The sequence below is a fragment of the Tiliqua scincoides genome, chromosome 1 (genome assembly GCF_035046505.1).
Source record: "Tiliqua scincoides isolate rTilSci1 chromosome 1, rTilSci1.hap2, whole genome shotgun sequence".
In the NCBI taxonomy this organism is placed as follows: Eukaryota; Metazoa; Chordata; class Lepidosauria; order Squamata; family Scincidae; genus Tiliqua; species Tiliqua scincoides.
In genome coordinates, this window is record NC_089821.1 from 275,699,674 (window position 1) to 275,726,752 (window position 27,079).

Below are 27,079 nucleotides of genomic sequence, written 5' to 3' on the forward strand. Positions count from 1 at the left end.
GATTCATTAGGAATGAGCCTAAGATAAAAATATTCTCTACAACCAAAAGACTTGTCTTTTCAATCTATCCACACCACACTATTCCCCCCCAAAAAAACAAATATAAACAAACACACATAACACAAAAAACATAATACCACTACACACACACACACACACACACACACACACACACACACACAAAAGGAGTGCAGGAAATCATATCATTATCATATATCACTACAACTAATAAATCATTACATATCTTAATTTCCTCTTCTAAATTTACCTCTTACCTCTTTACCATTTTTCATTCAACCTTTGTCTATTATATCATATCAAATATAATATATATGTAATACAATCATCTAAATGCCCTATCATCTATTTCTAAAACTTCTTTTTCAACCAAGCATTAAAAGATTTCCATTGTTCAATTTGTGTCGGTTTTCATTATTAATCCAAAATTTCTGAATGCCTGTCTATTGCCTCATTGTTTTCTCTATTAATTCATCTTTCATTAATATTTTAAAATCCTTCCAGTATCTAACATATAAAATCCTCACTACAATTAAAATCATAACTAAATACGCATTGTTTTCTTTATCTATAACATCTAAAATAATAGTAAGCAAAAATAATTCAGGTTTCAGCGATATCATAAATTCAACAATCTCTTGTATTACATTTCTTACCATTCTCCAATAGATTTGCATTTTTTTACATGTTCCACCACGTTCCTTCCACACATTTACACTTCCAACAACTATTTGATATATTCTGTTTCATTTTTACCAGTTTTTTGGTGTCATGTACCATCTATAAAACATTTTATATATCTTTTCTTCAGAATTTGTTGCTCTACTAAGTTTTATGTCATGCTTCTAGATCTGTTCCATTGATTTATTGTGATATTATGGTCTATATTTTATGCCCATTTTATCATACATTATTTTTTCTTACGTCTCAAAATCCAATAAAAACCTATACTTTTTAAATATTTTTCTTTTGTTTCTAGCAATAGTCTATCAAATGGCGTCTATTCCATATAAAAACCTTATTTGTCTCTCCCAAATCTTGAATCTAATTATAGGCGCGTCCACCAGCCGGTCTCCACACCTTGCCTTGACAATTCTTTTTTCTCTTTTTCCTCACTCTCCATGGAACATGTCTCAGAATTCTAGCTTTACACACCACACTATTTACTTGTATGTTTAAAGACTGTACAAAATCATACCTTAGCAGTAAAGATGGCTTGCCTGGCTTCCGGTATCATATATAATTGTTGAATAGTTGAAGCCAAGTAACAAGTTGCTCCAAGATTGGTTAGACCCACAAACCTGCACTCAGCTCTGACATCATCATGTGGCCAATAATCCCACTTGTAAGGTGCATGGGAAGCTGAAAAAATTATGACACAGGTAAATGTACAGATTAATATGATTACTGAAATATCACCTCCCGATCATTTGTGATGAGTCAGAGTTTCTCTTGCTAAATGAGCAAAGAGACACCTTTTAAAATGGTGTTCTCTTATATTCAGAGGGGGAGAACAACTATCCTGCTTCATCCAAGCATGGCACCTTTTCCAGGAGCGGTTGATTCTGCCTCTTCTGTATATTTTTTTTAAGACTGTGAGCCCTTTGGAGAAAGGGAACCATTTATTGATTTCTTTAGGCAAACACCTTTGTTAACTACTCCTGCTGTAAACCAGTACGTAAGTATTCTTATTCATCATCATAGTAGTTCCCAGGCAACCAAGAGAAGTTCACTATCTGTCTTTCGTATCCCAAAAGCTGCCCTCTTTATACCTTCCAGTAAGCAAGCAGGAAACCCCACTCATGTGGTGAACTCAGGTCTCCTCTTTAAAATAAGAGCTCCAGGAATATGCTCTGAAGGCAGCACACAAAAAGTTGTTGCTTGCTGGCTTCATGAAAGGGATGTCCCTCTCCTCCCCTCACTTAAAAAGTAGGGAACAGTACTGTGTGTGGGGTAGCAAACATTAGCATTTACAGCTTAACCTATTTCGTGAAATAACTTTACCTACTCAGGTGAAGTATAAGAGCCAGGATAAACCAACCTGCTGGAAGAGAGAATCCAACCTTGTATTTGGCAACTACATGTCAGTTCCCCTTCATAAACCCGAATAAACCATTGAAACAGAAACCAAATAGACTCTGGTACTACTCTAATTTTGTGAATTCAAAACTAGTTGCTTAGAATTAGCCAGTGACATTTTGATACATAAACACCTTCAACAAGATGTTTCTGTTAAGCAGGTAATGCAACTGAAAATAGAACAAAAGATTCATCAAGAGATGCCAATATTTCCCTCAAGGTGTGGGCAGGAAATGGCAGAAGTAAAGACCTCTCATGATGGGACAATGGAGATGAGAAAAGTAGTTTTCCTGTGTTGAAGCACAGGGTCAACTTGAACTTATTAATAGGGCATAAGGAAGGGTGTCCTCTGCAAATGACACAACAATATTTTATCAACACACTTCCAAAAATGTCAAGAAAGTAAATGAGCATTTCTCTCTCACAAAATTCTGAAAAACTAAGAAAATATTCTTACACTGCATGTGTTGTGCCATAACCCAGTTGTGGAGCAACCGATAGTTCTCTACAGAACCTTTAACCATTTCTACTAACAAGTCATAAGCAGCAGCCCTTGAAGAATGTGACTTGCACTTTGGCTGCTGCCGGTCTTTTAGGCTTGGCAGCAAAAACAGAAGATTGAAGATATCTCTCAGGAACTCCTGTAAAACAAGGTGTAACAGTTTATCATCATCACTACATTATCATCATCATCACATCATTATCATCATCACAACAGTGTAACAACATCAATAACACTGGGTGCTACACAGAGAAAGTTACAAGGACAAAAGCTGCAGGGGAATCATGGACAACAGACAGACCAGGAAAACGCTAGACTTTGCTTCTTATTAGTACAGGTTTAGTTGTTCCAGGAACCTCTGTGGATGCTGATTTTCATGTTAAACAAAAGCAATTAAAAGATAAATACTCCTTTAGGCAGCAGTTTAAAAAAAAGCCTGTTTACCATGATAAATACTGGCAGCCAGGCAATCTATCAAGATCAACCTACCTCTCTAGTAGGCTTCAGCTGGGAGGCACACTCCTTCCTTCCCCCTGGAGCATGTGACAGAATGCAAAGCAATTAGAGTGATTATCATTTTGCATTCCTCCACTGCTCTGGGGGAAGAGGAGTCTGCCTCCCAGCTGAATGAAGCTGTTCTAAGCCACAGACAGGGTGAGAGAGATTGCCAGTTGCCATAGTAAGCAGGCTATTTTTACACCTAAAAAGGTCATTTATCTTTTTATTAAATGGCATGGCCAACCTCATTCCTGTGGAGGTAAAACTGTGGGTGAAAAATCAGCTGATAATTGGGTGAGACCTATAGTCTCACTTCACCTCCTCCATCAGTCAAGAGACTAGGTTCTCCCTGTTTGCTTCCTGTTCCAAAGCAAAAGGAAGGAAAGGCTGCCTTTGGCAAAGCATTTGTAAACAAAGATAGGCAAATCATAAGTATGATGGGGAGAATTTGAGAACCGCAGATAACATGGATACGGAACCTGTGGATAAGGGGGGGATGCCTGTATTTTCTGTTCAACCTCTTTTAGTACAAAATTTCTTACCTGCCCTTCTCGGGAAAATTTAAAAGGTGGTTTGTGTTTAACAACACTTGTTGCCAGGCGCAAAAGACCTGTCAAGCCATCATCTTCTATGTTACCATCTTGATGGTCAAGGATTTCTCTACTGTAAGACACGAAAAGAATTTCTATCAACTAAGTACATTTTCTTGTGTTGAAATTCATAAAATAGTCATTTTACAATTAAAACTTACCTTCTAATGCAATCAGCCAAATGTCTGGCTAAGGCATCTAAATCAAGCAATGTTGTCTAAGTTAAAAACAAAACAAAAATATAAATGCAGAACAGTTATACAGTGGTTAGTATACAATTCCTCTAAGTGCAGCTAACAAGAAAGAACAGTATACAAACCATCATTTGCCTGGTATCACCTTGAGATGACCATAGGGAATCTTCTGTAAATAGAAGTTGAATCTTCTCCTCCCTCATTTCAGGCTACTGTTAATATCTGCCTCAGGTTTGTGGGACAAGTGAGTTTGTGAACATTTTTGCAGGGTAGTAATTTTCTTGGACATTTGCAACACTGATATTGTTAAATTCACTCAGTGTAGTCTGTCAGTTGTAGTTTGGAATCTATCATGAACATAATCTCAACATGTTCCTTATATTAAATACAATTAAATCTGCCTTAATTAGCTGACTCATCCTATATTCCTCTGTGATAAAGAGACTGCCTTTTGTTTGATATAACCTCAGATCATAAGGCCCATAACAATGCCTTGCAGTGAAAGAAAAAACCCTTCATGTAAAAAGCAGTTGTACCTACCTGACTAGCATCTTTTACGTGTATATTATCTATTAGTTTGCACAGCAACCAGAAATATTCCTTACAGCCAGGTTGTAAAACAGGTTCTTCTTCATAATCCTCTATCTGAGAATAGAAATACTTCAGGTTTGTATTCTCCCTCTCATTTTTGACTCACAAACATGATAATAAAAACATGCATATGGCAATGACTGGCAAAACAAGATGGAATATATTAGTCCATGCATGATACCTCAGTACCAAAGAATGGGTGAGAAACCTTTGTCTTTGGTCATACAAAGCAGGGATCAATGCTTGCTAAAGCAGTTTCAACACCTCAAACTTTATCCAGGACTTTGCTGGATTTTGCCTAATCCATTAGGACAGTGGTTCTCACCCTTTTTAGCCCAGAACCTACTTCTGAGAATGACAATTTGTCTGGGACCCACCGGAAGTGATGTCATCAGCCTGGAAGTTATGTCATAGCCGGAAATGACATCATCAAACAGGACGTGACATCACTATGATGTCAGAGCTGGAAGTGATGTCATCAAGCAGGAAGTTCTTGCCTAGGAACTCAAACTGTAAATGACAAGTGAAAGTATTCCAGCTCAGAAGCTTCTTCCAATTCTCCCTGCCTTCACTACTATTGCTATCAAGCAAAAGAATAAAAATAAAACATCTGGAAGAGGAATAAAACCTCTTCAGCCTAGAAAAGAGACACCTGAGGGGGGACATGATTGAGACATACAAAATTATGCAGGGGATGGACAGAGTGGTTAGGGAGATGCTCTTTACACTCTCACATAACACCAGAACCAGGGGACATCCACTAAAATTGAGTGTTGGGAGAGTTAGGACAGACAAAAGAAAATATTTCTTTACTCAGCGTGTGGTTGGTCTGTGGAACTCCTTGCCACAGGATGTGGTGATGGTGTCTAGCCTGGACGCCTTTAAAAGGGGATTGGACAAGTTTCTGGAGGAAAAATCCATTATGGGGTACAAGCCATGATGTGTATGCGCAACCTCCTGATTTTAGAAATGGGTTATGTCAGAATGCCAGATGCAAGGGAGGGCACCAGGATGAAGTCTCTTGTTATCTGGTGTGCTCCCTGGGGCATTTGGTGAGCCGCTGTGAGATACAGGAAGCTGGACTAGATGGGCCTATGGCCTGATCCAGTGGGGCTGTTCTTATGAAACAAAATATTTGTGTGTTTACTACTGTTTTTATTTCCATCTTTATGTACAAAATCTCTAGCTACTTAAACCGCTTTGTGAGCTTTTCATTGAAAAGCAGTATATAAATACTGTTAATAATATTAATAATAATACTTCTTGTATTACGCTTGAAACTAACACTGATGTGGATGTTGATACTGTGCTCAGTACTGGTCAGAAGCAAGTGCACCCTACTCACGCACCTCAATACAAGAAGTAGCTTGAGCTTTTGTAAATAAAGGAAATAAGAACAGTAGTATCCCCCTCAGAAGGAAGATAAGGAGAGACCCTCACCTCCCTCTCTCAGCTGCTCACTTAAGCATGCCTATGCAGAATTAACTCCCATTATTGGCAATGGGGCTTACTCCACCACATGCCAGGCTTGTCCCCCTCCCCCCCCCTCCTAGCTGCTCTCTTGGCAGCCAGGCAACCAAGCAAGGCAACCAACCTTCACCCCAGCAAAGATGTAAAGAGAGGATGTGCTAGCCAGGGCAGGAAAGTATCGTGGCTTCCATGCTTCCAGAGAGGGAGAGATGATGCAGAGGAGGAGACTCCTGCAAAGAGCCCTAGAAGAAGTGCTGGGAGAGAGGGGGCAGCAGTACCATAAGGGGTGCGAACGGCAGTGGGGTGGTGGTGACGGCAATGCTGCTTTCAAGGCAGGCTCACGAGAGGGGAGATCGCGCGGGTCTGCCCCAGTCCAGCTGGGGGGGGGCAACGCTCTGTCTTGCAACCCCAAGGCAGCCCATCCTGCCCAGGCAGCTGAGCTGACAGAGGCTGATGGGGAAAAGCCTGGCTGGCTCTTCCAAGTCTTTCCCTGTCCTTCTTTGCCCACACTCCATGATTCCCCCCCCCAAGCTTCTGAGTGCAGAGGAAGGTCCAGCTGGAAGACAGCAGCACGCTGCTTTCTTTGCGCATGTGTAAGCCGCTCTTAATTACTTTGCAATGCCAAGAAGTGTAAAATGGCAATGCCCAGGCTTTGCCCACTTCCAAAATGGCACCACCCAGGTCTTTTGTCTTCCAAGATGGCGGCTGCCAGCTTCTCACGACCCACCAGATATTGCATCGCGACCCACCAAGTGGGTCCCGACCCACAGTTTGAGAACCACAGCATTAGGAGAAATGAGCACAAGGAGTCCAAGAAAAAAAGAGAGCATTTGCATAGAAGCACATTAACAGTGTGGGGCAGGGATATGTCAAGTGGTATGGAACAAAGATGGTACACTGGCAGGAGAGACAACAAATGGACATCAGAAGGAAGGTAGGCCAGGGTACATCTTGTATACATAGGAAGTGCTGGGAGTCCATACTACTGGCCCAGTAAATGTTACAATGCATGTAGTTTTTAATTTCTGGCCTAATCAGGAAGTTCAAGTGAACATTGCTTAGCGACGTTTTGATCAGCAACAGACCGCGACGGTCTGAAGCCTCTGAAGTTGAGTGGAGCTGTGCTCCCCTTGCCTCTGAGGCTTTTCTGAGCCCTGCAGAGGCCACAGATGTACACCCACAGCCTCCATGGGGTTCAGAATGGCCAAAAAGGCTGAAAAATCACAAATTCTGGTTTCTGGAGGGAAATCGGAAATGAAGTTTTTTCACCTTATAAGGCATTATGAGACCCAGAGAAGCCCCTGCAGGTGATATCGTTTAACGATGACGTCCCTTGATGATAGATGCAAGAACACATCCCTGTTGTTAGGCACCGCACTTCTGTACAAACAACTTAGGCTTAGACAAGAGGTCAGAGTAAAAGCTTGTACATCCTTTCGGAAAAGACTACCACCCCCCATGAAGATAGAGATCTATAAATTCATGACAACTTGTACTGGAAGCAGCAGGAAACACCCCTGCCTCCTTGAAATATAACTGTAAACAAACAAAACAGGTAGAAATGTTTTACCTTTATTGGCTTTAATGCCTGTGCATCAGGGAGAAATTTCAGCAATGTTGAGGCAGCCAATAGTAAAAAAGATCTGTTTATTGAGTCTCCACCATCCAAACCAGAGAGTGATAATTTATACAGGCCATTGCAGGATTCATGGCGGACTGCAGTCTGAAATGTTAAAAAACAGCAAAATGCCACCAATATAAAGAAATCCAGTTTCTCTGTTTTGATTTCTTCTACCACATCATTTTCAGCATGTCTATAGGCACCCTGACCCTTACCAATAGTGGCAATGTATTTTCTCCATATAATTCAAGCAAAAGGCTACGATTTCTGAAGATGCTTTGAGATAGAAAATCAGACAAGAATGGCAATTTATACTAGAAATCAATCTACAGCATTAATTTTGAATTCCGGGGACAAGTAGTATTTTGAGGAGACATTTTAACAGGTCTAATAAGGATTAGGATACACCGTGCCTTCATTTGCAGGCTCAGCACCTGTGGATTTGAGCATCTGTGGATGCCAAGCCCATGGTTGGAGGGCATCAGAGAACCTCCCAGATGTGACTGGAGGACTCTTCCATTTTGCGCTGGAAACTTCGAGGCCGGGCGCAGACCCCAGGTAAGTTATTGCTGCGCCACGCCAGATTTAATTTTTCGTGGATGACTCTATTTGCAGGGAGTCCTGGAACAGATGCCCCGTGGATACCAAGGGCCCACTGTACAAAAGTGAGACATGGAAACCCTCAGTACAGAACATAGTGCTTAAATTTAGCAAAAGGGTACATTATCATAACTAGAATATTTTTTTCCTCCTTTTGCTTACCTCAGGAATGAGAAGTGTAAGTTTCTTTAGCCAGTCTTGTAAATTATCACTGTCTGCCAGGTTGGATTTCACTAAAGAGCAACAGTGAGCCCAGCTCACTAAGAGCCACATTGAATAGTGCGTAACTAAGAGAAAAGACAAAATACAGTCCATTACGTGCCATCCATATATAACAACATTGGGTTTCTTTCCAGCCCAAGACAATACAGAAAAACAGTCAAAAAAAAATCCCAGTCAGTTCACATCTTACATGAGGGTTAAGTTCTAAAGTCAATGCATAGGGTGAAAATCACATATATTCAAAATTAAGCTTAAATTAAAAATAGGTAATATCTTTTTAAAAACTACACTATGAGAGAAATGACATCTAAGACAACTGAGGAATCAGCAGACTCATTCTCCCATTTCGCAATTGCTCTGGGGCATATACTCAGTGACCGGAATGGTGGGAATAATCGACTGTAGAACTGTTGTCTCTCTTCTTTTTCTTTGTAGTGCAAAGATGCACTACGATGCAAGCCAACTGCATTTCCAACATTTGAAGTGTAGATTATTATTCACTTCAATATACTAGTTGCAGCAAATTCAACAGAGTTCAGTAGTATCCTACAGACTGATTTTATTGTGGGATTTCACAGGCTAGAACATCCTTCATTGGATGAACATTCATCAGGTGAACATCAGATATAATTCTGCATATTATTCTATTTACATTGTGCACAATATTCTATCACCAAGAGTGCTGGCACCAGATTGTATGGGGGGCACCCACATTAAGTTTCTCACTACGCCCCCTGCCCACCCCAGTGGCACACTGAATACTACCACTGAGAATCTGAGGTTGGCATTGCCAAGTGGGCCCTCAGTCTGATAGGCATGGGCCCTCAATCAGTGCCCATACTTGCTGTGCTGCCACCACAATTCCAAAATTTATTTTTCAAACAGCTAGGTTGTGGAAGGGAAGAATAAAGATGACTGAAAAGAGGGAATGTGAAGAGTTTATGTAAGTGGCCAAAAACAGCAAGGAGACAAAGCAGAGAACATATTAGAAAAACAACATGACACGATATAAGAAAACAAAGTCCATTTTCTAGATGTATCTGCTTCTGTCTCTCCTTTTCAAAAAACAAGTTTTTGATCCTTCCTACCTATGCACCCAAGGGTCCACACATTTATTTTTTAAAATTAATTCAGCAACAGTCAATTATGAGGACTGTGCAGCATTCCATAAGCATAAAAGCTGATCTCCTGTGGAATTCTGCATTTTGAGGCTTGGTTTAACAAAAAAAACCTTCAAGGTTATCAGAACAGATGGGTACATAAACCAACTATTGAAGGTTGTCCTGTTTGAGGGGAGAAGGAGAAACCTGTCCAAGAATGCTCTCCTCTGCTGTGAGAGAACTGCTGTTTTCTGAAAGCACTTAATGTTCTACTCTGAGAGCAACTTATAAAAAATTAAACTTTCTCATGTCTCTCAGTAAAGGTGGTACAGGGCAGACTTTATTGAAAAAAGGAAATAACTTATTGGAGAAACCAGACAACTTCTTCATTCTAACCTGAGCCTGTTCGAGGTATTCTCAACTTCTGCAAGGCAGTTTCTTCATTAAGCTAGAACAAATTCTCACCATCAACAAGAAAGTTAATACCGTCTGGCATCCCTTATCTGGAATTCTGAAATCTAAAGTATTCAAAAAAATCGCACCTTTTTGAGTGATGACACCACAAGTGGAAAATTCCACAGCTGGCCTCATGGAATGGGCTGCACAAAATTATTTTAAAATATTGTATAAAAGTAACTTCAGGCTATGTGTACATGGTGCGTATGAAACAAAGTGAATTTCGTGTTTAGACTTGGGCCCCATCCCAAAGATCTCATTAGGTATATGCAAGTATTCCAAAATACAGAAAAATCTGATATCCAAAACACTCCCAAGCACTTTAGATAAGGGATGCACAACCTGTAGTGAATCTTCCACTGTGATGCACTGTGCTGGTCTAAAACCCATTAGATAAGGTGATATGGCTAGAAAAAGATTAGCTGAATCAAGGAAAAAACCTAAAATGCTCACTAACCTTCATGTCTTGACCTATGATCAGCTTGAGCTTTCAGCACCCTAATCAGGAAGAAAATCAAGGCAATTAGTTCTTTGGTACACAGTCTAACACATATTCCTGGAAAACCAAACAATGAAAATTGATGGCTGTTCTTAGCATTCCAAAATATATTCATTCACTACTCAACACATTATCAGATTATTGAAAAATGATTTAAAGTGAAAGGTTATGTACTTTCCTCATAATAATTCTTAAAGCAAGTTCATACAATCAACTAGTGAAAAGCATTCAGTTATTTTCACAATAGAGCATTGCTTCTGCTAAATAATGAGAAGAAAGGGAACAATCAGAGGGCAAGAGGGAGAGATCATAATGTGTATGACAATATAGGTCAGGTAGACACAGCTGCTTAGAGCACTACTCCCTTCTGCACAGCCTATTCACAGCCTAGGAAAAACAGGATCAGCATAGCTGCACCCTAGTAATTCTGCTGGGATTTAAGCAGAAGATTGGTAGGCCCACATTAACTGGGAGATCAGAGAATGATGAAGGGGGATTGGAAAGACCAGCCCACAATGGCCACAACAACCAGTATGCTCTTATACTGGATTATGACTATGCAGCTTGATCAGGCCAACCAACCCCGTTCAAGATCTCTGGGGTTAACTGCGTTTCTCCATGGCTCAATTATGTACTGGTCAATTATGAGGATCTCTTGTGCAGCTGTGCACTCAGCATCTGAGGGTTGGATTGTGACCCAACGTGAATTGCTGGAAATGACTTACAAGGTAGTCTAAGATACTAAACAGCATCTTCTACATACTTTTAGGCAACTACTTATATCTTTCTGAAACTGGGAAAATCATCAAGTTTGCTTTAATGCAAATATATATACTATAAATCTTACCAAAGATATTAAAAAAAGGTTATTGTACCTAGGCGCCAAGTTGTCATATGTATAAGCAACACACATAAGTCGCTGAATCAAACTGGTTCCCTGGACAAGTACAAGAAATACCTTTAAAAAATGGAAGTCAAAAAAAGAAAAATGTAGTTAATGCAACTGCTATCTTTGAAAAAATACATATTCTGTACACTTAAAACAAGAATAGCTATGACTAAATGAATTGCAAAGCGAAGCAACAGCAAAATGCCCCCAAACTCTAACCCAACATATACATATATTCATTGTACGATAGGCGTACGATAGGCCAGAGGTGCACCTCCACTATGCCATAGCTGCCTACCTACCAATATTCCTGGCATAATAACCAAGACATATCTGCCTCTTAAAGCTAAGGTTGGCAGTCAGGAAAAAAGCTGCATGCAGCTTTTTCCAGATAGGGAAGCTTTGAAAGTTACCATGATAAAGAACACCTAATGTAAAGGAAGTCTTAATGCCTTTACTCTCCACAGTGGACACCTCTTTCAGTTCATATGAAACCTGTTCAGAGCTCCATGGATAAGGGGAGGCAGCTGACATAAAATTATGCCTGGTTCAGATTTCACATTTTCCAGTAAGGGAGACTGTCCCAAGCTGTTTATAGATGGGATATTCTGCCTTTGCTATTTTAGTGTTTTTACTGTTGTTCTTGGTTTTTAAAATATTTTATAGCTTTTACATTAATTACTGTGTAAATGTTTATGGTTAGCCTCCTTGGAAAGTTGCGTTGCAAGGCAGGATGAAAGCTTGTTATAAATGTATTAACTAAAAAAAAACACATCTGTGTCTGGATACACTTAACAATATATTTGAGTAGGGATTTCAGTTTTGTTGAATATCTTTGTGTGGTATATCTAAATCTAAATCTAGATCACCATATGTTCACACTGTATATTATTATTACAGAGCTGTGATCCAACATGAATGACTAGAATGTGACTCAAAACTAGTAGCATAACAGAAAAAAGAACCTTTGAAGAGATACACAATGTAGAAGCAGAACACAATGTAAGATTTGAAACTCTTCAACAACAACAACAACATTTATATACCGCTTTTCAACAAAAAGTTCAAAAAGCAGTTTACAGAGAAAATCAAATATCTAATGGCTCCCTGTCCCAAAAGGGCTCACAATCTAAAAAGATGCAACACCAGCAGACAGCCACTAGAAAAGACACTGCTGGGGTGAGGTGGGCCAGTTACTCTCCCCCTGCTAAATAAAAGAGGAGCACCCACTTGAAAAAGTGCCTCTTAACCAGTTAGCAGGGTCTTCACAATCAAGTTTCCATTTTTTAAAAGATATTTTGAATCTCTACAAAAAAGCAGGGTATATCTACTTCAAATAAACAAAACAGTATGAGACTATATGAAGAGAGACTTACAAGAGTTTGAAACCTAGATTTTGTTTATAAGTTTACTTTGCTAACCCAGTGCTTCCTGGAATGTCATTGTCCCATGTAGATGTGTTAAAATTACCTTCTGTAAAAAACAAACATTTCTTACACAAACCTCTAAAAATCAGTAGTTTGCCATAGTCAGGCCTGGCTATTGCATCTGAAGAATACTGCTAAACCTTTAAGCTGTACACTAATTTAAGATGCAGTGAAATAATCAATCCTGTTAAGGATTGGAATACAGATGATGTATGGTTTCAGGTTCTTGCTCAAACAGTACACTCCTTATTTATGTTTGGTGAGCACTGTTTTCTTAGAACTAGTAATTTCTTGCTAGCTCATGTGTAGAATTTTAACAGGCAAATTGAAAACATGACTTGTATGGTTCCTAAGATATACAGTGGTGCCTTGCAAGACAAATGCCTCGCACAACGAAAAACTCGCAAGACAAAAGCGTCTTTGCGATTTTTTCTGGTGACTCGCAAGACAAATTTTTCTATGCCGTGCTTCGCAAGACGAATTTTTAAAATTAAAAAGTTGAAGTTTTGTGCTTGAAATTTTTGAAATCCTCTGTACAGTACAGTATGTATGCCTTTAAAGAGCACTTAATAAACACTTTGTAAACCAAATTTGACTTTGTTCTGACTTTTTTTGCCCATAGGAACGCATTAATTAAATTTCAATGCATTCCTATGGGAAACCGCGCTTCGCAAGATGAAATTTTCGCAATACGAAACGACTTGCGGAACGAATTAATTTCGTCTTGCGAGGCACCACTGTAATACCATAAAGCCTGTATTGATGCCTGCCCAACAGCCTTCTCGATTTCTCCAGCTATAGGTTCTCTGAATAAAGCTAGTATGCATAGGTACACATATACACTCATAAAGGGATTTGCAGCACGGAAGTCAGATGGAGAATCTGAGAGAACTAGACAAACTAAACTTTGGAACAAGACAAAAGGTCATCAAGGAATCACGGTGAAGTTCCCTGAAGTTGTGCTGTTCATTTCTCACCTCTGTCAGGCGGGGTATGTGAAGGCCCTTTGCATGATCTCCTGCAGTCTTCCGTGACTTCCCTGGCCAAGTTCGTTTCCGGTGGCTCTCTGCTATTCCAGACCATGCAAAGACATCATGATAAGCCAAATCCAAATCGGTGGGATCTACTGCAAACTGGCATATCAGTTTCAGCAAGCAGGCAAGACAGTCTAGTAGCCACTGCAAAAACAAATTCAAAAGTCCAAAAAGAATTCACAGTGAGCTGTTTTAATCCATTTTGCCTGGCCCACAAGTGTACACTTTTGGTCCCTGTTGCATATATGCAACGTTGGGCAGAAGTGGCTTACTTTCACAGCTTGTACAGTTAACAGCACAACACTTTAAATGCAGAATTACAGAAAATGTTGTAAAAAGTCCACAGCCCCAAAGCTCCATGTGCATTACAACATACATGTGACCTTCCAAGCATGCTGGCTTCCTCACTTTAACATGGACAAGCAGTTCTGTGCTTATATCCCTTTGCTTGTCCAACGTTGAGCCTGCTGTTGAGGCAGACTTGCAGGGTGGTATTGAAATCACTTTGTAGGCTGAAAACCACTGTACTGGGGAGATCAGCATCTAATAATGGGCATGCCCAAGTAATGATAAACACAGACTGAATAAGAGTCTGTACTGGGCAGCCAGTTGGGCTGCCTGTTCTAGAGCAGGATAGGATTGGGATGTAAATTCCATAAATTTACCAAACAATACAATTGTATGTGCTAATAGAGAATGCAATTTTGACAATGGTAGTGCAAGTTTAGATTTTATAAGAAAACACGTATTTAAATTTTTCCCAAAACGTCTATGCTTTTTCAAAACAAAAACACACACCCAGGATTTTTTTTTTTTGCACTTCAACATTCTAGAAATTTTACATCTCTATAGACAAACTATAAATTCAAAGGGATTATAGTGATAAACTATCACATACCACTGTCCAAGATTCTTGCTCTTTGGGCTCTAGAATCCCAGAGTTAAAGATTTCTAAGAGCTGCTGAAGTCCTCCAGAAGCAACAAACTATAAGCAAATTATGAAAGGTAGAATATATAAAGGGGAGCAAAACAACACTTAAACATTATGGGCTATATTTTCAATCCTTCTTTCACAAACAGAAGATACCTTAATTCAAAATTGGGGGGGGGGGTTCGCTAATTTCTCTGTAACCCTGCAGCCCATACAATTTTGTTCTGAGGGGATCCCCACTCCCTGGAGTAGATTTTCAGAGGACACAGAAAGCTACTGCACTTGTTTCCATGAACTTCCTTCTACTCCTTAGGTGAACATCATACAAAAATATCTACAGATGTTACTGAACAGCTTTTTATTTTTTGAACAGCTACAATTCACAGTTTTAAACACAGGTCTAGACTACGTGGTTACAGAGAAAAGCTTGAAAGCTTCAAAATCCGGGGGGACGGGGACGCAGAATGTTTCAAATCTTATTGTTAACCAGTGACTTTGATATGTTTATGATTTGATTATCTGATATGAATCATTTACTGATTTGGTTTGCTTTGTAAATGTAGTTTATGAACTACTTTTTGGATGAAAAGCAGTATATAAAATACTATTAATAATAATTTTGGGCTAGCAATCCCAAGGGTCTTAGCTGAATCTTCAAATAGGAGAATGTATGCTATACTTCCAAGTATACCAATTTCTTTTTTAAGAAATGAAAAACCATATAAGTCAGCCATTGCCTCTGCCAACCAAGTGCTCAATTCCCCCTGACACTTTGCACATTTGAGGGCAAACATTTTAAATGCTAAATTCTATAAAGAAAAAAATCAAGCTTTTGCATCAGACAATAATCTCTAATGTTTCTCAAACTGCAGGTCAGGACCCATTAGGTGGGTCACGAGCCAATTTCAAGTGGGTTCCCATTTATTTCAATGTTTTATTTTTTAATATAATAGACTTAATGCTCCCATGGTATGTTGACTGCATTTGGGGAAATGTTACAGATCTGTTGTTTTAACAGGCTATTGCGTATTTGATAGTAAATGGGACTTAATCCTGAGTGGGAATGCAGCCTAGGATTGTTAAAAAATTTTCTGCTTAACAATGTCACTTTCAGTCATGCCATCACTTCTGGTGGGTCCTGACCGATTCGCATTCTAAAAAGTGGGTCCTGGTCCTAGAAGTGTGAGAACCACTAAGGCAACCACTAAGGCCTGTCTAAGGCAACCACTTCTGTATTTGAGGATGGTGCAAACTGTAGTTTAAAAGTAGTGCAATGTATTAACTTAATATTGGTCGCATCCATACACATCACAGACCAGTACTATTAATTATATGCATGGTAACTTCAGAGGACCTATACCTCTTGACTACTTTAGTGTTTACCACACGGTGGTGCAATCTGTGAATTATTCTACACATTCTGCAGAATGAGGTGGTAAGTGAAGGTGATAGAATTCTGATATATACAACAGACTACAGAGATGCGAGGTTTAATGCCAAATTTTTGAACATGCACCCATCACACACAGCCCTTTGCATGCAGACTAGCACATCAGGGAGAAGGCTATGCTAAAGCTTTCTCTACAATGTACTAGTCTCAAGTTTGAGCTTTTGTTTGTTTTAACATGCAGGGGCATTAGAAAACTGAAACTTGCAGTCTGAAGTTGAGCTACCCAATAACTCTGCAATCTCATTCAGCTACTCCATTTTGCAACCTGGAGAATGGTTCATGGACCAGGATGCTCATATAACAGTCATTTTATATCATGATTTCAGTAACTCTGACTTGCATGTCTACAATGCATGTTGGACCCTCTGCCATAAAATCTTCTGCTACACATGCAAAGATGGTGCAATAGCATTATATTCATACAATTGTCACTGAGCCAATATCAAACCTTGCAGCTCCATGTGTTTTTACTATTTTCTATTTGATCTTCACTTGAATCATCAGAATCTGGATACAGATCACTGTAACTTCCCTAAAATTAAAGACAAAAAAGAATGACAAAAGAAATAAATTTTAAGAAAGCTTCTCATGTAATGCATAATAAAGGGAATTCCAAAACACAAGATGATGTTACCGTGGACTCTCGCCTTATTCTTCTATTCGGTTTTCCAAGGGCTTCAATTATTTCAAGGGCATACAAAAGCTTATGAGCACTTTTTATTCTCAAAAGATCTTTCCAGTTAAACCCATCATTACCCTAAAAAAAATAAAATCAAATGGTTAGAAACAGTGAGGAAATAAGCAGTACTAACAGTTGGCTAAGGCAAGACAGACTAATAAATTGGTTTGAGATCTTTCTGTAACTTTCTCTATTACAACATTTCTTACATATTCAAACTATGCCCAATCAAATGTCAATAGTTACGTGGGCACCATAAATCAGTGGTTACTAAACTGTACTTTGGGACCACCAGGGGTTCCAAATGCACTTTCAAGTGGGCCCAGAAGTCAACATGAAAATTAGAGGAGGGAAATGCTGAATTGGTGGCAGTGCATGATGTTCGTACAAGATGCTGAGAAAGCAAGCAGCTTTTTTGTTTATACAGTCAGTTCTCATTATCCACTACGGTTAGGTTCCAAGAAAACTTAATAGATAGTGAATTAGTAGATACTGAAACACTGATCCTGTGAGATCAATGGAGTTAGGTGCAAGGGGTCTACATTGTGGGCCCTACGAAATGGCTGGTGGAAGGTTCAGAAGTTTCTCCTGCCTAGTTTAACCCACTTTTGCCAGGCCCACAGGCGTACACATTTGATGCCTGTTGCACATATACAATGCTGGGCAGAAATGGCTTAAATGGGTCTGCACAAGTTATGGGCACCACTTTGAATGTGTCTGCAGCCTCCAGAAGACCTCTGCTGACTTCCTCAATCCAGCTGAGACCTTCTGCAGGCTGTAGACGCCTTCACTGTGGTATGCATGACCAGCACAGAACCCTTTGAAACACAAAACCCTTCAACGCAGGGAGGGTGAAACTGAATAAATCAATTGACTAACACGTGGTAATGGGAGGAGAAAAGTTGGAGAAAATTCAAAGTGTGCTGTTTACCCCCCCCCCCCATGCTTTAGTCAATTTCTCCTTCCCCACACTGAAAGGCTCCACATTCCAAACTACTTTGCCCTGGTCACAGGCACTACTTTGAATGTCTGCAGGGACTGCGGAGGGCAAGACATCTCGTAAATGGTGAGGTCGGTGTCAAGCCTGCTGCTCACAAATACATGATCACCAAGAACTGAGTGTATTTGAAAACTAGAATGCTGCTTGCCTTTTCAGCAGTGAAAAAAAATGCAGGGAAAACTTCAAAGAATCCTCCTGCCATGCCCACAGAGGAGATATGCAGCAGGTGAGATTCAACTCTGAAGTTTATTTAACAGCCTCCAACATGATGACTGAAAGGTTAAGAAAATCTCAAAAGAACGTACACATATTTTAATGAGCATAATTCACACATACTTCACTGTAGAAAACCTGTAACTTCTAAGGGAAGCGAATGAAGAGATGTCTAGAATCATCCCAGCACGCACATTAGTGGACGTTTGCAGATCCCTTAGTCAACTATGTCAGTTATTTATAGAAGCCAACAGGAAATATTTCAACCATTTTGTCTAATTAATAATAACAACAACAACAACAACTTTATTTTTACCCCGACTTTCTCCCCAAAGGGACTTAAGGCGGCTTACAACAGTTTAAAAAACATAATTTAAAACAAATAAAAACATATTAACACATATCATAAAAAAAGCAGTCCGAATAAAAAAATAGGTAAAAAGAGCATAGAGCAGCAGCAAATCATAAAAGAATCAGGCCTGTAAAAAATATTAAAATATGTTAAAAAGGCCAAGAACTCAGAAGGCTTGTTTAAACAGAAGGGTCAGAATTTATTAAACAGAATTAATAAACTAATTAATTAACTGGGTCAAGCAGCTGCATCTGTGTACACCATATGCTGTAAACATGTGAGTAATAGTATGTGTGCGAATTATAGTATAATAAATTTGGGGTTATTTAAGGAAGATATTCCTTATAACGATATTTAAGGATATAAGATATTCCTTATAACGATAGGTGCTGTGCGTGTGAGCTGGGAGAAGTTGAATCGCTAGCCCACACAATCTTGTATTGTCCACTGCATTCTGAAGCTTGTTTGAAATTTTTAGATCCACTGCTGTGCTTAAAAAAGAAGGGTGGTTGCCAGGAGAGTGAGATGCTAAAATATATTCTGCCAGTTAATGCACCAGGCTTAGCAGTAACGGTAGCTGCTTTCTTGGAGTTAGTGGTGAAGAGCAGCAGATTAAGATCTGGAATACAAGGGGATAGTTAACTACTATCACTATGATTTGTATTTGTATTTGAAACTGTAGTTGTTTTATATATGCCAATAAAAGTATTGACTATGTAGCCATTCAATACTATTATTCTTGAAATACATTTCTGGTACAGTATTCCTAATTAGGTTAAAGTAATGCAGGTTATTTTCATTATGGCATCACTTGACCACCTGAAAGTGCACTAGGCATCACTGGTGTCTAGTGGATTACTATTCAGTGCCACACTGTGCATCAGATGTTGATTAATTCACATGTCCATGTCATAAACAAAGGGGGGTTTGGGAGCTTAGGGTTCTTGGTTTTCGAACCCTAAAACCCTCAAGGCCCCTTGCCCAATAGTACTGCCACCACCCCGTACATGCCACTGCCTCAGTTCAGGGACACTGAGACCCTCTAGGCTTAATACTATGCCTTGCAGGCGCTGCGCTCTTTTTAATCAAAGCGTCAGTCCTCAAGTTACTAGACCTCAATGGGTACTTGGTAGCTTGCTGAACGGCTAGGCAGGATTCTGAACCTTTGTTCCCAACAGACAATGAAACAACTTAGCAAAAGATATTTTAGTTTATTAAGTACATAAGGTTACACAATCTACAATAAGGTAGCAAATGCTAGAGGCATAAACATCTAGGAAAAATATCAGCAATAAAATAATAAAGCTAGTTGGCTCTCTCTATTATACCTATCTCTCACCTGGGTCAGTTACTCTTGAGATCTCTTAGCTCCAGGGCTACCTATGGGGCCAGGTGCCCATGATGGACAATGGAGCTCACACGCATGCAAGATGTTGCACCCAAAACTCTGTCCAAGAAGAAAACCCCTCACACCCCCTGGGTACTCATTATTATACTTCTTATGCTAATAACTATGAAGTTACCTCAGTACTATTAAACTGTCCAATTAGAACCCTTGAGGAACAGAACCTTCTCTAAGTTGGCCTGGTTGCTAACCCCTCACAGTTCTTACCCCTCCCAACTGGAGATCCACAGCTGCACTCAATCACCCTTGATAAGGCGCCTCTCTGTCTGCTAAGGTGCTAAACATTCCAATTGGTTGTAATTCTTGTTATCTGTCCTTCTTGGCCAGCAAAGGAGAGACAACAAATCCTTTTGTTTATTTACTCACGTTCTTGCAGCTTGGAACTACTAGCAACTTCTCAGTTACACTATCTTAGTTTGATTCAGGCTTCTCATGCCAACCTAGGCCTAACATGTACTTATTCAAGGCACGCTCCCTTTTGGGAAGAGAGGCTAGAAGGTTGACACCTTCAGCCACTCTTTACTAACACACAGGTCTGGGCACTTCTTATAATGAACTTACTCTACAGTTACTTACTAAGCAATACATAGCAGGGTTTACTAACAGTGTATAAAGCAGTGAAAGCTACGAGGCAGTCTGTATTAGCAGCACTGGGTTCCGTGAGGTTACATGGAGAATACTTCACAGATTTCTTACTAATACAGTCTTGTTACTACTTATGAGCTAGTGCTTTGCTGATTTTCACTATACCACATGCGAGACAAAGCATCAGCCAAAACATTCTTAGAATCTGAGAGATGTTGAATTTCAAATTGGTAATCCTGCAACGATAAAGCCCAGCGCAGGATCCTTTGATTGTCTTTGGCTTTAGCCAAGAAAGCTAAAGGTGAGTGAACTGCTTACACAAGGAACTTAGTTCCTAACAGATAGGGTCTTAACTTGTGTGGGACAAAGCCCACAGTAACGCAAGACATTCTAATTCACATACAGCATAATGGGTCTCATGAGGCAATAGTTTACGACTCAGATACACAATTGGATGTAACACTCCTTAAGATTGCTGTAAAAGAACAGCCCCTAACCCACTCATACTTCCATCAGTTTGAACTACAAACATTTTAGAAAAATCTGGTGCTCTTAGGACAGGTGCTTCGGATAGACCTTGCTTCAGAGCATTAAAGGACTTTTGACACTCAGCTGTCCAGTTCACCTGTTGGGGTAAATGCTTACGACACAGGTTAGTTAAAGGAGTGGCAAGAGTTGAAAAGTGAGGCAAAAACTTTGTGTAGTAGGAAGCAAGTCCAAGGAACGATTGAACCTGTTTTTTTGTTTGAGGGACATGCCAATTCACAATACTGTCCACTTTAGCTTCCATAGGCCTCATTTGTCCACTTCCAATCATGTGATCTAAATACTGTACAGTTCCTCTGGCAAATTGACATTTAGAGGCTCTGAGAGTAAGACCAACGTCTTTCAAAGTCTGAAGGACATCACGGACATGTTGAAGGTGCTCCTCCCAGGTGTCACTAAATATTGCAATATCATCAAGGTACGCACTGCAATATGGCTGATGTTTAGCTAAGAGAGTGTTTATTAGCCTTTGGAACGTGGCTGGCGCTTCAGATAAACCAAATGGCATTCGTTTGAACTGAAAAACCCCCTTGGGATCATAAAAGCTGTCCAGGTGCATGTTCACTTGATGGTACCCTTTGGCCATGTCTAATGTTGAAACCAGCACAAGCACTTTCATGCCCTATGACAACTCACGAGGTTTGGCTTTTAGATCATACCGTCTCTTTTGTTTAGCTTGAGTCACTTCTAGGTTTTGTTTGGCAAATTCACGCACAGTCTCTAGATTGTCATGCAGTTTGTTAAAATATTTAACAACAGGTACTGGCATCTCATCTAATTGACCTTCCCAAGAAAACTTGAGTAAGTGCAAAAGCGTAGTTATGTTTCTGCCATAGATAAGCTGATGAGGTGAATAGCCCAAAGCTTCACTCGGGGTGTCATTGTAGGCAGAACACAAAAATGGTATAGCTTTTCCCAAGACTGTTCATAATCATAACAGAATTTTCTACACATCTGCAATAAGTTCTGGTTAGACAAGCCCATGACTCTCGGGGTGATAAATGCTGCTAGTAAATTTGTCTATTTGACCTAATTCACACAGTTCTACTAGTAACTTAGAAGTGAAATCTGAGCCTTGATCTGACAAAATTCTGGTAGGCACACCCACTAGAGCAAACAAGTCTAGTAAACATTGAGCAACTTTTCCAGCTGTAATTTTGGCTAAAGGCACAGCCCAAACATATCTGATTGCTCTGCAAAAACACACCAGAAGAAATTGATTTCCAGCAGGAGTCTTTTTCCAAGGCCCAAACACATCAATACAGATTTCAGAAAACGGAAGCTGGCTTAGCGTTGGCACAGGCCTTAGCTTGGCTCTTTGTTCATCTGCATTTCTTCCAACAACTTGGCATGTTTCACAGCTTCTAATGTACTCTTTGACTGATTGCTTACATTTTGGCCAATAGAACAACTCAGTCACTCTGTGATAAGTTCTTTTTTGACCCATATGCCCTCCAAACAACGAATCATGTGCTTGCTGCAACACAATATTTTGATATGGAGTTGGAACCACAAGCAGTATTTTCTTTTGCCAAGAAAGGGGGGCAGTGCCAGCTAACACATAACTTCTATAGAGCAAGTCATCACGAAAGAAGATATGAACATCACCGGGCTCTCTATCCCCCTTCTTGGCTTTTTCCACACAGTCTTTTAAGGCAGGGTCGGACTTAATGGCTGCAATAAATTTCGTCCTAGTTTCAGGATCTTTTAAACACTGTAAAGCTGTAACTTCCTGACAACTGGAGGTTACTGTCTCTTCAAAATCTTCATGAAATCTGTTCCCTCTGAAGGGTTTCTGGCTTGTTCATCTAAGAATGCTAGATCAGATCCAATCAACACCGTAGGAAAGTTAGATACATGCACTAGGAAGAGGTGGGGTTCTTTAAAGGCTTTATATTCACACTCTAAAGTTATCAGCTTGTAGAACCGGGGAACTAATGAGTCAAACAAATATATGCCTACACAATGCTTGGATTTCTGTGTTTTTTCATCTCCTAAAGAGTCTAACAACTGTTGAGAGTTTGAAGACATGTCACTGCCAAAATTTGCATATCCAATTGTTTGAATCTTCCCTCCACACAATGAAATGGGTTGCTTTCGCTTGTTATTTACCCAGTGTCTTTGCTCCCGGGGAATCAAATTTTCCATCTCCAACACTTCACATCCTGGCAGTGGCTCTGTAGACCAATTTGTCATCTTAGAAACAGGTAAAGAGTCTCTATTGTTTTCTGAGGTGGCTTCACTCCCCCTCCTAGAGCTCTCACAAGTATTTGGGAAATTCTTCAGGAAATTCAGTATTTGGGAAATTCTCCTACAGAGGAGTAGGCTGAGCCCTCCTTCTCTTCCTTCACGGAACTGCTGGGGCTAAGAGCAGTCTGTTTAAGGCTGGTTTTCTCCTGCTCATTTTTAGACTCCCATTCTTCCTCGTGAGATTCGCCAGATCCCTCCCCCGGGGAATATCCTGCAACAAGTTTGACCCGGGGCCCAAAGGGTTTACTTACAGTCTTAGGATTTGGAGTTTCCACAGCATTTCCAGTGGTATTTGCTCACAAAATTTTCTTACATGTCCTGCCTGACCACACCTGTTGCATAGGCGGTTTGTTGTTGTTGGGGCTGAAGCATTTCCTGGGAATTTGCGGAAGTCAGCTGGCCTTTGTTGCCTGGCAATGGCTGTTCCTTTTTTGGCTGACCAGGATCTCTGCTGCTCCCCACCCCCTCCTTTCTGTGATGTCATTGCTGGCTGCTGCTGAAAGCCCTTAGGCTGCCCATTTGGTTGACTTCTGATGTTGGCTCCTTGATGCTGCCTTTGTGATGCAATTTCATCTGCGATTCTTGCCGCTTGCAGCACGATGGCGGGCTGTCTTTCAGCCACCCATGCTGGCGGTAAATATGAGAAAAAGTGTTCTCGCACCAACTCTCTCCAATGCTGCACAGTTTCTGCTCCTGTAGTTTCCGCCCATGTTGTTAAGACTCTCTTTAGACGCAGCAGGAAATTAGTATACGTCTCATCCGGTTTCATTTTAACATGGCAGAACTTCTGCCTTGCCATTTGCTCATTTATGGCCAGATTTTCTTTGACTAATGACTTAAACAGTTTGTAATTGTGCCTTTGTTCTTTAGGTAGTCCTGCAATTATGTGCGCTAGTTCCGTGCCCACGTACTGCGAGCGGAGTATGCGCAGCCATATGCAGCCAAATGCGCAGGCCACTCATCCCTTCATCCTGTTGCAACAGTTCCTCGCCGTGAGCCTCCGCTTGGCCTCAGCAACATCAAAGGGTCCTCATCCTCTTCCAGCCATCCTTCACTTTCTGCATCACTTTCATCAGTCCACTCCAACTCTTGTTGAAATCTGATAGCAGACCTGCTGGCAACTGAACTTGGCATGCTGTGCCTCTGCTGATTTCTCTGGTTCTCTGTACTCCATGACTCGTGTGCTTTGAACCTGTCTCTCTTCCTCCATGAGTTGAGCTCGGCACACCCCTGAGCGTCCTCTCGGTGGCCTCTCATCCTCCATGGTCATAGGTGGTACAGACTCAGATCTGTAAGCCTCTTCTACTGGGCTTGGGAACTCAGTACATTGACTGCCATCAGTCCCACAGCTCCCTCCACCTCTTCAAAATCTAAAAGCAACTGATCTCTGAACATCCTGTTGCTGTCTTCTACCCTATGCTAGTTCTGCTTAACGTTATTGAGGCAGAACAGCTCTTACTGCCAAAATAACAAACCACTGAAATCTTTGTAGAGGTTTGCATTTGCCTTACGTGTAACCACTTTTGGGAACAAAGTTCAGTTGCATCCCACTGCTGCCACCATGTCGTAAACAAAGGGGGGTTTGGGAGCTTAGGGTTCTCGGTTTTCAAACCCTAAAACCCTCAAGGCCCCTTGCCCAGTAGTACTGCCACCACCCTGTACGTGCCAGTGCCTCAGTCCAGGGACACTGAGACCCTCTAGGCTTAATACTATGTCATGACAGTCCACCCAAATGATATTCCACTTGAGCTGACACAGGCTAATGAAGAGCTGGCACTCTCCTAAGACATGCTTTTGGTAATTTCCTGACAATACTATAAGTAACATTACCAGTCAGAGGGTACATCAACAGCCATAGTCATTTCACACCCAGAACCAAAACACCTTGCTATATTGTAAAACTATCTTTAAAACTTTAAACAGAACCAGTAAATACACTGTAAGGGATGACCAACTTCCTCAGTTAATGCATGCAAATATTTAGCTACCCTTTACTTACCTGTTCATCTGAAATTGTTTGAAATGCCTGAAGCATATTGGGGCAGGTGGGCAGCAGCATTAGCAATTCCCAGACTCGCCTTGATAGGTTCTCTGCATGAAGATGGAGCTCCTCACATTTTGCACTCTGAAAGGAAACAAGCACTCAAAATTATATTACTTTAATATATACAGAAACATGATGCTAAATTTAACTTCCTTGTTGACGCAGATATTTTTATAATTTATTTAAAATATTTATTATTAACTTTGTTTTATTATATATTGTTTTAATAATTGAATTAATTAATTAATTGAAATTACCTCACTGCTTTCCATAGCCATTTCTGCAGGAGGGGGTTTAAAAGAGGCAAGCATCTCTAGCAAATCAAAGAGGGTGGTCAAGTGGGGCTCTTGCAGTAGTAAGAGCATTGGAATGTTGTCTTTCTGTGGTGGTGGCAAGCAGGACGCTGGAAGTTGAACACCTTCTCCTTTTCGCTCTCTCCTTGGAGCACCCAAGGATACAAACACCATCTTGAAACAAGATATGAAGTTTTTTTGTTTTGTTTTTCAACAATTGTACACTAAATCACATGCAATGGTAGAGCACAGACAATTTGTTCAATGGTAGAGCATGTCCATTGAAAGACCACTATCTGAATCCCTGGAGAGCAATCACCAGTCAATACTGAGTTAGATGGACCAATGGTTTGATTCAGGAAGAGACAGTTTTCCATGTATGTACTAATAAAATGCAGATTGGCATATTTTTAAATATATTTTATGGACTCCTACTCAATGCTCCTGAATCTGTTTTCCATGCAACCTGTTTTTATTGTAATCGTTAGTATCTTTTATATGACTCTGTTATTGTTTATATTCCAATTGCCGATTACCCTATGAAGTTTTGCTGGAAGAGTGGATTAAGTGTTCATAAAAGGTCTATATGCTGACCTTTCAAAAGATTTTTGCAATTTTGTTTTCTTAATACAATTGTATTTCTGCAAAATTCCACACATTTCTTAGAAAACTGTCACACTGGTTTGGCAGATCTGCCAGGTGCATGAAACTGCCACAAACACAGCTAAGGTGACACCAAACCCTGCTTCCATACCTGCAGGGTGGGTAGGAGCAGGATGTCAACAAGTATAAATTGGTCCTTTGATAAGAACTATCCCCAGAAAGGTTTTTGATGGGAATGTGCAGATTATGGTATGGAAGGATTGGGCTGTATTGTGACAAATGCTACAAAAAGGTATTGTAAAAGATCACATAGACATTACAGAAGGTACTGTGGAAAAAAAATCAGAGCATCTGATGACTAAAGTAAATGAGTAAAAAAGCAAAACTGTAGTCCTAGGAAGTCCCTGCCAAACCTGCAGTTTTAAAGTCAGTGGTAATAACACAAAAAAATCAGTAATGTTAACATAATAAATAGCCCTCTGTTGAGCCGGACAATTGGTCTATGTCAGGGGTGCCCAAAGTTTTTGGCAGGAGGGCCGCATCAGCTCTCTGACATTGTGTCAGGGGCCAGGGAAAAAAAGAATTAATTTGCATTTAAAATTTGAATAAATTTACATAAGTTTACATAAATGAATATATTAAAGATGAACTTATATGAATGAATGAAGGTCTTGCAATAGCTCAAGGTCTATAAAAAGGCTTTGCACAAAGTAAGGCTGGCCTTTCCTTTGCTGCTGCTGCTGCATCACAGACGTGAAACAGCAAACAGTGGAGGGACCCAGCACCAGCACCACCAGCTGCTCAGGCATGGTGATGCATTGACAAAAGTAGTGCTACTGAAGGGGCAGCACTGGGAGAACCCAATTATCATGCAGGTAGCCCTTTCAGTGGCACCACTTCTGCCAAGGAGCTGGGAGGGTGAGATAGAAGATCTCAGA

At 40.3% G+C, this 27,079-nt stretch overlaps 1 protein-coding gene across 1 annotated transcript in view; it reads right to left on the reverse strand.

Moving 5' to 3' along the window:
• Positions 1–27,079, reverse strand: part of USP34 (ubiquitin specific peptidase 34) — a 159,522-nt gene that overhangs the window by 49,819 nt on the left and 82,624 nt on the right. Inside the window, exons 29-43 of the mRNA XM_066626313.1 lie at positions 25,503–25,712; positions 25,201–25,326; positions 16,806–16,928; positions 16,620–16,703; positions 14,689–14,775; positions 13,734–13,934; positions 11,316–11,398; positions 10,399–10,439; positions 8,326–8,450; positions 7,513–7,665; positions 4,422–4,526; positions 3,849–3,904; positions 3,640–3,760; positions 2,555–2,738; positions 1,217–1,380 (exon numbers count right to left, since the gene is read on the reverse strand). Of these exons, the coding sequence (XP_066482410.1) occupies positions 1,217–1,380; positions 2,555–2,738; positions 3,640–3,760; positions 3,849–3,904; positions 4,422–4,526; positions 7,513–7,665; positions 8,326–8,450; positions 10,399–10,439; positions 11,316–11,398; positions 13,734–13,934; positions 14,689–14,775; positions 16,620–16,703; positions 16,806–16,928; positions 25,201–25,326; positions 25,503–25,712 (1,863 nt within the window). The remainder of the gene's footprint in view (positions 1–1,216; positions 1,381–2,554; positions 2,739–3,639; positions 3,761–3,848; positions 3,905–4,421; positions 4,527–7,512; positions 7,666–8,325; positions 8,451–10,398; positions 10,440–11,315; positions 11,399–13,733; positions 13,935–14,688; positions 14,776–16,619; positions 16,704–16,805; positions 16,929–25,200; positions 25,327–25,502; positions 25,713–27,079) is intronic.